Genomic DNA, 14,123 nt, shown 5'->3' with positions numbered 1-14,123 from the left:
ATGCCATATGTGTAGAATAAATGGTTTTAATATTTTTTGTTTATTGTTATGTGATTTTAGTCTGAATCTAAACTTTATAATGGCTCGGAAAGGGACAGTTCTGCTTCAAGCAAGCTCACGAAGAAAGAATCTCTCAAGGTTAGTTTCCACAGTCATTTCATGACTAATGTTATGCTTTACACGTGCTTTTGAAAGTAGGCTAATAAGTTAAGTAAACTTCTTTCTGAAAGGAGAAAAAAACCCAGGGAGACACACATAAAAAATAGCAATATTTGTATGACATTCTGGAGTCAACTGAAAGGCCGCATAATGACCATCCCAGGACTCCTTCAGGTCTTCAGGGGCTGCTGCTGGGGCTGAGGACCAGCTGCCTCCGCAGAGCTTGCTCCTGTCAGGTGCATCGCTGTGTTGTGGGACACCTGATGGGAAGCTCTGGTGCCCTTTGGAATTCAGGTTTACTAACTGCTAGGTCATGGGCTAAATTTGGCCCACGGTAAGATATACGTAAGTCCTCACTTAACATTGTCAGTAGATTCTTGAAACTGTGGCAAATGATGTATGACAAAACTAATTTTACCACAGCTAATAAATATAAAAAAAGAGTTAAGTTCCTACAGCATCTCATCGCTGTTATAACAAAACAATGTTAAACAAAACATTATTTGAGAAACTGCTATATGTTCTTTGACCTACACAGTGTTTTCAAAATTCAACAATCACCAGTTCAGACTTGCAGGTTCTCTTAAAAAATGTGCAATATGGGACCTGCCCTCTATATTGGCCACAGATCCTGGAGCCTAAGGAACACATGCTTTCCAATGACTCTGATCCCTGTGTAATTTATTTTACCTCTCCCCACACCCATATCTGATCTTGTATGCATTTGCAGTTTCATATTAAAGCTACTGTTAATTCAGATATGCATGATAATAAACACCAAAATTTTACAGTTTTTGGCTGTAGAATTATTAAAGTTTTGTTATTTGTATGTGGTCTCTTTACCATTAAGTGAAAATAGAAAGATTTTGTGTTAGATTTAAAAAGTATATATATCACTGATAGGTTACTACCACTCTTCTCCCATTCATGTAATAACAATAAAGCAATAATGAGACTACACTAATGCAATGCTACTTTCCCATATTATCTCAGAACTGACTTAAGAAGGTAAAGCTTTGATATTTTGAATGAATTCATTTCATTGTTGTGGTTTCTTATTTTTATATATATTAGTGTCCGGAAAGAGCAAAATTGCTAGTTGCAAACAATTGGTACGTTGCTCAAAATATGAAAAAACCCCGCTAACAGTAGATTTCTATCAGTATGAGAATATTAATACATCAAGAAAAATTCTAGACTCAATATAGCATGATGGTTGAGAACATGTATTTTAGAGCCAGTCTGCCTCTGTTTGAATCCTGCCTCCATGACTTAGAGCTGTGTGATTCTGGGCAAGCTACTCTGTGTGCCTCAGTTTTCTCTTAGTAAAATAAGGATACTAGTAGTCCTACTTCCCAAGGTTACTGTAAAGGTTTAATGAGGTGTGATACATGTAACGTGCTTAGAACTGTTACTGGTACACAGAATGTACCCAGTAAATGTTAGCTATTATTTATACAAGGAATTCTGTGTAGCAATTTAAAAAATGAGGTGGACATGGAAATGATCCAAAAAAATATTGAATGGGAGAAAAAATATTTTACTATGTTTAAAAACTCAAAAACAAACAGAAAAGCTATATATTTTTATAAGTTTTATACATAGCAAAGGCCTGAAAGGATAGTGTTGTAAAAAGGTTAACAGTGGTCAGTTCTGTGGATTAGAATACGATAGAGTGTAATAAAGATGGTGTTTTAGCTTTATTTGTGTTGTTTAAAATTTTTACCTTGAGATTATATTTGCGTATTGTGGAATTTTAAAAATGTAAAATTCTTTAGAAAGATACAGAGAACTTGACTAGTGATCAGAAAAAAACTTAGATTTTAACCTTACTTCTCTAAAAATTTCTACCAGTTCTTGAAAAAAAACAAAACAAAACAAAACAAAATAACTCTTTTATTCTAAGATGCTAGATTTCTAAGAAGGGTCAGAATTTTATACTCTACATTCTGTATACTTAAAAATTTTAAAGAGAAATTACTCATTTCTAATGAATTTTTAATTTTTCTATTATTTCTGTAAAATAGGTGCAAAAGAAAAATTACCGAGAAGAGAAGAAAAGAGCCACAAAGGAGTTGCTCAGTACAATCACAGATCCTTCTGTTATTGTTATGGCTGATTGGTTGAAGGTCAGTTTGTATTAAATCTTTACCTACTGGTATAGGAAAGCCCAGAGTGCACTAAAGCCTACAAGACATAAATAACTACTAGCATGATTGTTCTTCACTGTCAAGCTATTAATTGTATCCCAGAGGTTCTCTGTTCCAGTCTTAATGAGAAGGAACCTTAATGTTGTCTCTCTTGACATAACATCAAAGATGCATAAGCAGTTCTTTTAAAAAGGCTTTTTGATTTGTGTGACATTATATAGTCTAATCAATAGGCTGTAAAGTAATTTTTGCTTGCTTTTTAAGTTATTTAATATTATTGTAGACTTGGTATATGCATTATTGAGAGGATATGAGACAAAGTTAATACTAAAATTATCATTTGAAAAGGATTAATGTTCAGAGAAATGTACACGTTGCTGTTCCCTTCCCTTTTTTGGCGTCTCGTTATTCCCATTTATTTTTATTTCTTTTTATACCATTTCAGTCACTCTGTCCTCTTTGTCGTTCTTATTTGAAGGGTATTTGGTAGTAATCTTTCAGGCTAAGGCTAACTTTAAGAATCATCCTATAAAGACCCTGAGTCCTAAGAAATTTTGGTACCTGGCATTGACCTAAAAATTACCCTAGCCCTGAAAGCTTTTCACTTTCCCAAAGAGTTGGTGCAGTCTCCAACCTAAAATCTTTATGAGATCCATCATTGAAGTTCTCCTACTAACATGGGAATCTAGTGATGGTTTCCTTGATAGTTTAAGTAATAAGAGGGTCTTCTTCAATGTTGTGCTGAAAACATCTAATTTTGGCTCTGCTTTGAAGACTTTAAGCTCCAGATCTCACTTGGGTTTTTCAGGGCTAAACCTACTATTGTCTTTTGACATTGGATTTCCCCACCAACTCCCCAAAACTTTCCAGCACATCCCCTGGCTGACTTTCTAAGTCTTACCTTCATTTTGATAATTTGCCATCCATGTGTTACTATCACATCTTCAAGATCCAGAATCTTATCTCAGAATAACTCTTATCTTTCCGTCTCTTTTACATATATACATACATTTTCTTAAAGATTTTCTCTTTTTTTTTCATGCCTGGCTCCAAACGCCTCCTTTCTGTGTTTCTTATTTAAAGTTACTGTGATATGTCTCTTTGGGGAGTTTAGGAGCTCTATATTTATTTCATAATTCATGTAAGTGCATTGAGAGAATAAATGTTTTGTAGTAAATAAAACTGAGAATAATTCCTAGTTTTTAATCTCAATATTATATTAGCATCTTATTCACTATTGTGAATTCATTGACTTACATAGAAACATTTTTAATGGATTACAGAAATAGAATAGGAAAACTAGCTATAGACTTATTTTTGACATGGCATTAAACCTTAGGATGAGGAATATTTTATAAGACTAGAGAAATTTATGTAACTTGTGTTTGAAATTTACCCAAGAAGTTTATATGGCACACTTTATGTAATTACTTAGAATGTAGTAATGTAGAGAAGGTCATTTTAGGGCAGGATGTTCTTCCCTCTCTCTAGCACTCACCAAATATTTAGGGAATGAATTCCTGGTGTGTGTGTTTTCAGCACTCTTTATGTAGTAGTAAGGGGTTAAAATATCTTAAAAGGTAAAATAATCTTATATTAACAGAAGTGAAATTATAGCTGTTTTAGATGCTAGAGGCAAATCTTGGTATCAGGAAAGTATATTTTAATAGACCCTGACCTGGAAGATTAGGAAAACCATTCTACTTAGTACAGCATTTTGAAACTGTTGACCCAATTCTCCTGCTAGAATTTAACATCCTCAGAAACAGGAGTTGTACTATTTTTTTAACTTTATTTTTACTGTTAACACTATTGCAAATGTCCCCCTTTGTCCACCTCCCCCCGGCCCCCTTTCCTCTGGCCATCCCCACACCGTTGTCTGTGTCTGTGGGCGGTGCGTATATGTTCTTTGGCTCATCCCTTCACCTTCTCTCATCCAGTCCCCCCAATCCCCTTTCCCCTTGACAGCTGTCAGTCTGTTCCATGTGTCCATGCCTCTGTCTCTATTTCTATTTTGTTTGTCAGTTTACTTTGTTCATTAGATTCCACATGTAAGTGAGATCATATGGTATTTGTCTTTTACGCACTGGTTTATTTCACTTATCATAATAATCTCCAGATCCATCCATGCTGTCACAAAAGGTAAGATTTCCTTCCTTTTTCTTTTTTTAATTAGTACTTGCTATTTAGTAGCTTTTAAAAAAATAACCATTGACTCTAATGTGTACATTTTTCTGGACATTTTAGATTAAAACATCCTGTTTACCATTACATAGCTTGTATCTTGAGCAGAAAGAGAAAAACAGCTTTATTTCTTCAATTTATTTTCTGTAGATTCGTGGTACTCTAAAGAGCTGGACCAAATTGTGGTGTGTGTTGAAACCCGGGGTGCTGCTGATCTATAAAACCCAAAAAAATGGCCAGTGGGTAGGAACAGTCCTTCTAAATGCTTGTGAAATCATTGAGCGTCCATCAAAAAAGGATGGCTTTTGTTTCAAACTTTTTCATCCTTTGGAGCAGTCTATTTGGGCAGTGAAGGTAAGCACTTGTTAAATAGGTAACAGGTAAAGATGACAATCTTTGAGTAGAACAGAGACAAATCAGTTAATCTAATGATTGCTCTTCTCTGCCAGCACTTACAAATTTATTTGATTTCAAGAGCATTATTCCTGTCTCTACCGACAATGAAATGCATACTAAACGTTCTTTTTACCTTTAAGATCTAACCTAAAATTTTCTCCAGAAAATGTTTTTCTAATTTATATTGTGCCTTATTATCTCTTTGCCATGAGGATTCAGTTTGTACTTTTTAAACAAATTTGCAATGAATAATCTTGCTTTGTAATATTGTATCATGTTTACTGTGTTTCTCTTTATCAAAATTGTAAGATCCCCTAGAACAGAAGCCGCCATTTTTTTTTGTGGTTTTTCCTGTAGTGATATAAATATGTGCTAAGAAGCTTATAAGCAATCACAGACCTACTTACTCTTGAGAGGCAACTTTCTTTGAAGATGGAGCACTAATGCTTTATAACTAAAAAGTATTACTGTGGTCACTCTTTTATTATAATAGCAGAAACTTAACCAGGAAAGTAGAAGTGCCTTATTTGATTGACTACTAAGAAATTCTATAAACAGTTGACGTACCGTGCACACTAATGAATAAATGAGTCTAGTTTAAGTTTTTATAAGGCAATCATTGTTTTAATTAGAAAGAAGGTCAGTTACATTTGAATAAAGGGTTTATGACTCCTTTAAGGAAAACCTCCTAATTGAAATCACAGCTGAGTAAAAGTAGGTTCAGCTTTTAAATATTTTCGATATTCCTTAATTATGCAATATAGGTATACCTAGGAAAAAACCTAGAAATTTTACCTTTATTTCAGTAGTCTGGAGTCAGAAATAAATTTAGGATTACAGAGTTAGTTTCATGCTGGAATTAGATATATCCCATACAAGAAAGATTTTAAGCCATATATATATATGCTGTATATATACATATATAGTGCTATTCTCACGTGAAAAACAATTATGTTCAAAACCTTTTATATATTGCATTTATTCTTCACTACTACTCTAAGGAATTTAAGAAGTTATTAAAATCCTATTGATTTTTCTGTTTTTTCATTTTGAATCTGCATCTTTTAAATGTTTATGTAGTCTTAAAGTTCATTTTATTCCTTGATCTGACAACCTAAATGTTTTTTTCGGTCAAAATCATACTATAAATTCAATCCTCAGATTTTGTTTTTAATTTTTATGTATTGGTTTTGTGTATTGGAGAGAGGAGGAAAGAGGCAGAGAGAGCAAGAGAGAGAGATTTGTTGTTTCACTTGTTTATGCATTCATTAGTCTACTCTTGTATATATGCACTGACCTGATACCAAACATGCAACCTTAGTGTATCAGGACAGTACTCTAACCAGCTGAGCCACCCAGCCAGGACTTCTCAATCCTCAAATTTTTCTTTTCCAGATAAGAATTATATCCACCTAAAATTAGTGTTGATGATACTAGTTACTGTGGAGCTCTTTTTCTTTCTTGTTTCTGGAAAAATAAAATTAGTTTTTATAGTTAGTATTTATAAACGAGTGTATCAGTGGTTATAAAATGGAGCTTTATTTTTTCCCTTGACCTAAGAGAAAAGCCTTTTTGCTTTTTCTTATAAATCGTAACTACCTTATATTTCCAGCTGTTTTTTTATGGGCTTCTAGAAGTTAAGTATTTTTTTTCTAGTAGTATATGTGGGATAGAAATTCTCTGTTAAATTAAAATTTTAGCTAATATGGTAAAATTTCCCTTTCATATGTGAACAACGTACAGAAATAATGTTTAATGATAAGTATAAGGTGTTCAGTTTTTGGTAAGGAGGTATATTTGTTGGAAGAAGAAGACTTTCCTTAATATTCAACATTTACTTTCTCAACAAGCATGAAGTTAAAGCTTATTTGCTTTTAAATTATAATCCATGCCTAACTTAGATTGTTACCAGTAATAATGGATAATATAAAGTTGAGATCTTATAATACTGTATGCCATTTATTTTGCTTATTTTTATTTGGTTATTTTAAGGGTCCAAAAGGTGAAGCAGTGGGATCCATAACTCAGCCCTTACCTAGCAGTTACTTGATCATCCGAGCTACTTCAGAGTCAGATGGTAAATACAGGTTTTAATGGATTAGATTTTGATCTCATTTTTAAGGGTTTATTTTATAAACCACTGTGTATTTTCCTTAGGGAAAAATCTGTTTTTAGAATGGTATTTGTAAAAGAAGTATTATAATCAGAAATTGTTTAGAACACCAAATATATTATTAACTTGGTAGACAACAAAGGAATCTGATAGGAAGAAGCACTGGATAATTGAGTGATAAATTAGCAGCCTAGAGTTTTCTTTTTAATCCTCCATTGACCTGTTAACATCTTTTTTGATGTGGTTAGTGTTCTCTAACTCATTAATAAAACTCATTAAGTTTTATTGTTTTAGAGGTACACTTAATACTACTTATATTTTATCACTAAGTATTAACATTTATAAAACACATACACTGTTTTAAGTTTTTTTTAACCTAAGACATTTTTCTGTACTTATTAACTTAATAGTTAATTCCTGAAGCAAATACAGGGAGAACAAAACTTATTTCAAATCAAAGTAACCTTAAAACCTTAATTATTGATAATGGATTTCAGCCTCACTTTTATGTTTTATAGTCTAGACTAGCCTAGCCTAAGGAATCTTGTAACCATCCAGTTTACTTTTACCAGATAATTATTTTTAAAATTAAAATATCATAGCCATGAGCTTTTGTTGTGAAAATATTTTATTTGGCTGATATTTCCAACAGGTGTTGAAACAAATACATAGGAATTTTAAGTGAACTAACATTTTTTCCTACTAGTTACAGTTCTAAATTTTAATTTAAAAAATAAAGTTACTAATGTTTCTACTAATATGGCAATTAATGACAGTATTGTATAAGCATTTTCCTGACTTAAAAGTTTTAATACACATAAGTGGAGTGGATGCTAAACCTGGGGATAAACCTTCTTTCAACAACAAAGGATTATTTTAGATAGTCTATTTATAGTACAAAAAAATCCCCTTCAGTATATTTCATGTACCTATTTCAGTATCTTCAGATTATACTACATATTAATGTTCTAAGATTTAAAAATAAAACACATGTATTTTCATTAGGTCTATTTACCAACATGTACTATATTCTATTAATTTACCAGTGGTTTCTAAATACTTACTCATATAAAATCACTTGATAAACTGGAAAATTGGATTAAAAATTCCTTGTGTAAGACTTTATGCTCAAAATAATTTTTCCAGTGCATTTTTCTCAAAGAAATAACAGTATGCCTAAAGGCTAACAGTGTTAAATTAAATTAAGATTGATGCTAGTTTTTATAGTTTCTTGAATTATACTGCTTATAAATCTGCGTTCTTTTAGGAAGGTGCTGGATGGATGCTTTGGAATTGGCTTTGAAATGTTCTAGTCTTCTTAAGCGTACAATGATCAGGGAAGGAAAGGAACATGACCTGAGCATTTCATCAGAGAGCACACATGTGACCTTATATGGCTTATTACGTGCTAACAATCTCCACAGTGGTGACAACTTCCAGTAAGTAGATATTGCCCCTAATTTGGTGATTGCTTTAGAGACTATGTTGTTTACTAGGTTAGCTAGCAGGCTTATACTTTTTTTGTAGTATATCTGGGATTGAAACTTGGCTGTCTTTTTACTATACGGCCTAAAGCCTGATTTAAGATTTGTTTAGTTACAACGATAAGGTATAGAAAGTTATTTCGTTGATCCTTGCTAATAATATAAATTACTTGTTATTTCCCAAATGCAACCATGCTGTCTACCTTGTCTTTGTGCATGGTGTTCCCTTCATTAAGAATGATTTCTAGTCCTCCTTGCTCTTTTCTCTTGTGATAAAACTATATATTCTTTAGGAGCAATCTCAAATTTCAGATCATATACGAAGACCTTCATGCCACTTAACCATGAAATAAAATCTACTGTTCCACTGTGGTTCTATAGCTTTTTTTTTTTTTTTTTTTTTTTTTTTTTTGGTAATACCACCAGACTTACTCTTCCTCTTCCTGGTATTTGTGGAATTCTCCTATTGTATTGTGTTTCAAGTTGGAACTGGATCTTATTGTGGTTTTATCCTCTGAAGCATTTAAGAGTAAATGCTAGTGGTTCATACTAAAAAAAAATATGTCTCTAGGGAAACTTAATTCTTTGCTTGAGGTTTGATCTCTTCTGTTGCTTTGTAGAAAAAACATTAGACTTTCCCTTTTCTTCCCTTGTCCCAATGCTCACTTTCTGCTCCGCAGCCATTTAGTAGTATCAGTTTTGGGTACTCTCCTTAAAGTTGTTAAGACTGCCACTCTCCTCCATGTAACCTGAGCTGAGCATTTTCTTTTCCTTATCCTTTTTTTTTACTCTCTTTCTTCACTCTGAAAACCCTAATTACCTGACATTTTACATCCTTTTTTTTTGCAGAATTATAATCTGGAGTTTTATCTTAACCCTCAGAACAGAAGTTTGAATGGGATTAGATTGGGGATGGGAGCACAATTTATATAGGAATGGGTGTTTTAGTGGGGCCTCTTCCTGAAATTTTTTTCCTTGAAGTTCTTCAGCTGTAAACAATTCATTGTTTTTGTTGCACACCGGGTAATCTTTAAATGCTCTTATTTGGGGATCTTAAAAATTCATCTGCTTCATCTGTTTATTCATTAAAGTTTCGGAACCTCTTTTCTGTGTAAGGTACAGTACATTTCTGTAAAATTTACCACATTGTGAATAGACAGATGAATTCGAAATGATCCTAAATTTGAATCTAGTACAACAGTTTATTAGTTATGTGATTCTGAAGAGATGTTTTGTATTGTTTGAAACCTATAAAATGCCAGATAGCTGTAAATAGGAAGAAAAGAATAACATAAACAGCTACAGGAGAGATGTTTTAGGGTAATATAGGATCAGAAGAATTTATAGGATGAAAACATAGAATCCTCCTAGGAATCTGGGAGAGGGTCAATATAACAGATTTTTACAAAAGTAGAATCAGTATACCAACATGTTTATTTGGCTATAAAACAGAAAATGAGCTGGGAGCTGAAGGTGCAGAGATGGGAGGAGTGTGAGCCTAGCTTAGGAGCTTAGTCAGCTTAGATGTAAGGGACAGGCAGTGAGTGAAGTTAAAGAAGATTACCAAACTTTAAGCCTGAGTGACAGGGTAGATGATGGTAAAATAAAACAAAGGACCATGTTTAAGAGATAATAATTTATTAAATATTGTACATGTTGAGGTCCCAGGATATAGATGATATCAGCCAAGCATTTAAAAATATGGGTCTAAAGCTTATTCCCACATGCATGGGTTTGGAAATCAAGTAGAATTGGATAGCTTACAAAAGGAGAGAAAAGACAGAGAAAATTAAAAAAAGCCAAGGAGAATGACTATGTTTAAGGGTAGAGGGAAGTAAGAGGGATCAGAGAGCTTAAAAAGTACAACTACGGTTATACATGGAACCCAAGCATTAGACTATTTCCAGGAAAATGATCATCATCTAAGGCCATTGATTTGGGGAAGTAAAAGGAGGTCATGATTATATAAGGCCATTGGAGTTATCAACAAAGCCATCATTAGTGACCTTGAAGGAAACAGATTCATTGGATTTAGGGGAGTGAAAACCAGATTATATGAGGTTAGGGGGAGAATAGATGGTAAGAAAGGAGAGAGAGCAATTTTAGATAACTTTTAAAATATATGATCATTCAGGAAAAGAAGGAAAAAAATGTATATAAAAATGAATTTCTATTAGTAATTCTCTGAAATCAAACAAATGAAGATTTTAGAAAAATAGGACTGAGATAGGAATCAAATAGAACTTCTTTTCTCTGATACTATTTCAGCATTGCTAAAATATCAGTTATACATAATGGTATCATGTATTCATTTCTAAAGTACTGTAGTGTTCATTCCTATAAGTTTTTTATGATAAATGAAACCTGCAGATACCTCCTTAAATAAGAAATTTCTAAAAGAAAAAATTTGTTTCTGAAAGTGAGGTTTTTTTAAAATTATTTTTTGTACAGATTATTAATCCTAAACACTTTAGGGTTAGTGTAAACGGGGTTGGTTTTAGCCAGTTATCAATTTTAGATTACAGGTTCATTTCCTTAGCTAATATTTTCATTTCCAATTCTCCTTGATCTTTTTTCTCAATCTTAAACTTATCTATCAAGTATTAAATATATATAATTACTTACCTTTTACATTTTCTTGTCTTATTCTTGGACTTATTTTGAGTAACTTTGGAGACCTTTACAGGTGGGAAGTCATACTTCATTTGAGTCTACCTGAAACTCTGAGAAGCGTTACTCGAAGTTTTCCTACAGACCAGAAGTGACAGTGAGGTTGATTCAAGTGGTGATGATTATAAAACTAAGAAAAAAAAATCTAGCAAGAGATAGTCTAACATTTTGCTTTTGGACAGTTTTAGCCCCGAGTGGTAGAGAGCCAGAGCTCAGTGTCCTGTTTTTTAACATTTTCCCAGATTTTTGCTTAACTTCTCTGCCATTTACTAATCTGTAAAGTGAGAATAATATTATCTATCTTACAGGGTTATTTTGAGGATTAAATGAATTAAACTGTATAAAACACTAAGAACAGTGCCTAACACTTAGTAAATTCTCAGTAAATGTTATCATTCTTATTTATAAATTCAATGTTCTTAACTTTTTTATTCGTCTTTCTCATAAATCTTTTTCTTAAGGTTAAATGATAGTGAGATAGAACGACAGCATTTTAAGGACCAAGATATGTATTCTGATAAATCTGATAAAGAAAATGATCAAGAGCATGATGAGTCTGACAATGAAGTGATGGGGAAAAGTGAAGAAAGTGACACAGACACATCGGAAAGACAAGATGACTCATATATTGAACCTGAGCCTGTGGAGCCTTTGAAGGAGACCACCTACACTGAACAGAGCCATGAGGAACTCGGAGAGGTGAAAGTCTTTAATTTTCAGAGGTTTGGGGTTTCTGATTCTTGAAAATTTTCAAGTGAATTTGAATATATTATTTGTTGGACCTATTGTTTATTTTCCCAAAAGAATATTTCTGTGAGACATATTTTATTTTAAAAGTTGCATACATATGAAGTATATTAGGATTTATAAACAACTAAAAACATAGTGCTCATACAAATATGAATATAGTCTATTAAATTTAAAGTTTACATTTACTTCAAGTTTGCTTTTGAAATAGGATGCTGCTGGATGTGTTTGCCAGATACAAGGTAAATTGCAAGGAAACATAGAGTTTAATCACTTTCTTGTTACTGCTAGTGTACAGAATTAATAGCATAGTGGAGTATAATATTTTTGTAATGGATTCTTTATTTATGAGTATATCATTCACTTTGATGTTTCTTGCTATTTTCATATTTACCTAAATTTTATAGCTATGGACTTTATTTATTTAATGGATTATTTTCACTTTTTAAGAATTCTTAGAGAGTTTGGATTTTCAACATTAGTTGCCTTTTTTACACACCTATGTGTCTGAAATAAATATAATATTTCTGTATTTTTGTTAATTGCTAAAGGCAGGTGAGGCTTCTCAAACAGAAACTGTGTCTGAAGAAAACAAAAGCCTTATCTGGACGCTGCTGAAACAAGTCCGTCCTGGCATGGACCTGTCCAGGGTGGTTCTGCCTACATTTATTTTGGAACCTCGTTCTTTCCTGGATAAACTTTCCGATTACTACTACCATGCAGATTTCTTATCTGAGTAAGTAGATTCTTATTTCTTAAAATAGAAGGTAACTTCATGGTTTTAGAGATTTTCCAGAGTTTCATTCAGTGGTTATGCCTTATCAAAATTGGGCTCTAACGAAGTATCACTCTCTTCTCTACCACTTCTATAGTTCACCTTAATAAGAAGCATATTTAATACTTTGTTATACTGTTTTCAGTTGAATTGAGAGGTCACAAGCTTGAAGAGGACAAGCATTGTACCCCTCACCCAACAACACTGCTCTCATAGGCTTCCTGAGTGTTTGCTGACCTAACACAGGGAGAGGCGGTTGGCATTCTCTGTTCTCCCTTGCTTTACTCCTTGTTTAGGTCCCATTCTGGAGCTTGTGCTTTTGTTTATACTTATCCTCTTGGCACACTTGTGAGGCACATACAGCTTACCTGATCTGGAATGCCCGCCAGTTGCTGACTCTTGGCATAAATCCCCACCTTCGTCTTTGCTTTTTTTCCTGCCAGCTGATCCTGGGCGTAATTCTGAACAAGGCAGGCAGAAAGCAGGTGGGAGAGGAACTGTCTACCTCTGTCCCAACAGTTGTTTGGAGAACCAGTAAAAGACAGTGACATTGTATATACCTTTCCAAGTTTTACCTGCTGCCCCCATTACAGCTGCGGTGATGTTTCAAGGCGCTGTGTTTTCTGAGATTCTAAGTTCTGGCCATGTGATCTGATTTTTAGATTCTGTATCAATACCTGTATTTGGTTTATTAGTTGCATTATTAGTCTGTTAGTTGTATTAATAACATTGCAAAAATCATAAACTGAATCAAAAGATCATTGATAAGTTTTAGGAGATTTTTGCAAATTAATTCACAAAGTGTTGATCTCCATAAAAGAAAAAGTGCTCATACAAAGTGATTGAAAATGATCAATAACCTAATAGAAAAGGAGTGGAGTAAATGACTAGATTAAAACTGAAGAAATAGAAATAGTTTTTAAACATGCACACCTCACACAAAATAAGAAAAATGCAGATTCAAACATAAGGTACTTTTTCAGCCATCACATTGACCAGAAGTCCAAAGGCTTTTATACCCCACTTCTGACTTATATCTTATTATATTTCTTTTTATCTGCCTTGAAATTCGTTTTTCTCAGAGTGTGAGGTACATTCCGCTAAATCACAATAAGATCTTGAGAGATGTACATTTTTCCAAATTGAAAGGTTGTACTTTTCTGGTAATACACACAATTTCATTGCCAAGGCTGTGTGTAGCAGGGACTCATAGACTGCAGGGTGATGCAGACTAGCACAGCACCTTTGAAGAGAATCTGGGAGTACTTACCAGAATTGTGATGCATTGAGTCCTTTGGTCCAGCAAGCTTGGCTGCTGCCACATTGCTGCAAATGCTAGGCATCAAACAGTACATAAATCTCAAAATCCATTTTTTCTTCTATCACAGTTTCTGACAGAACCCCTTAGCAACATTCTCAGGTTCTGCAGAAACCCAGTTGAAAAA

General features: G+C 33.3%; 1 protein-coding gene across 7 annotated transcripts in view; it reads left to right on the top strand.

Annotated features, from left to right (window-relative positions):
* OSBPL8 (oxysterol binding protein like 8) overlaps positions 1–14,123 on the top strand; it is a 173,714-nt gene that overhangs the window by 119,449 nt on the left and 40,142 nt on the right. For all 7 annotated transcript variants that reach the window (XM_054580140.1, XM_054580134.1, XM_054580135.1 and 4 more), the window contains 7 exons: positions 61–138; positions 2,187–2,288; positions 4,644–4,847; positions 6,882–6,966; positions 8,270–8,441; positions 11,618–11,855; positions 12,455–12,639. In XM_054580140.1, coding sequence (XP_054436115.1) covers positions 61–138; positions 2,187–2,288; positions 4,644–4,847; positions 6,882–6,966; positions 8,270–8,441; positions 11,618–11,855; positions 12,455–12,639 — 1,064 coding nt within the window. The remainder of the gene's footprint in view (positions 1–60; positions 139–2,186; positions 2,289–4,643; positions 4,848–6,881; positions 6,967–8,269; positions 8,442–11,617; positions 11,856–12,454; positions 12,640–14,123) is intronic.

This window comes from Pteronotus mesoamericanus, unplaced genomic scaffold (genome assembly GCF_021234165.1).
Source record: "Pteronotus mesoamericanus isolate MK-2021 breed Mesoamerican mustached bat unplaced genomic scaffold, CSHL_Meso_final contig_56, whole genome shotgun sequence".
Taxonomy (NCBI): domain Eukaryota; kingdom Metazoa; phylum Chordata; class Mammalia; order Chiroptera; family Mormoopidae; genus Pteronotus; species Pteronotus mesoamericanus.
This window is presented reverse-complemented; position numbering and strand designations above follow the sequence as displayed.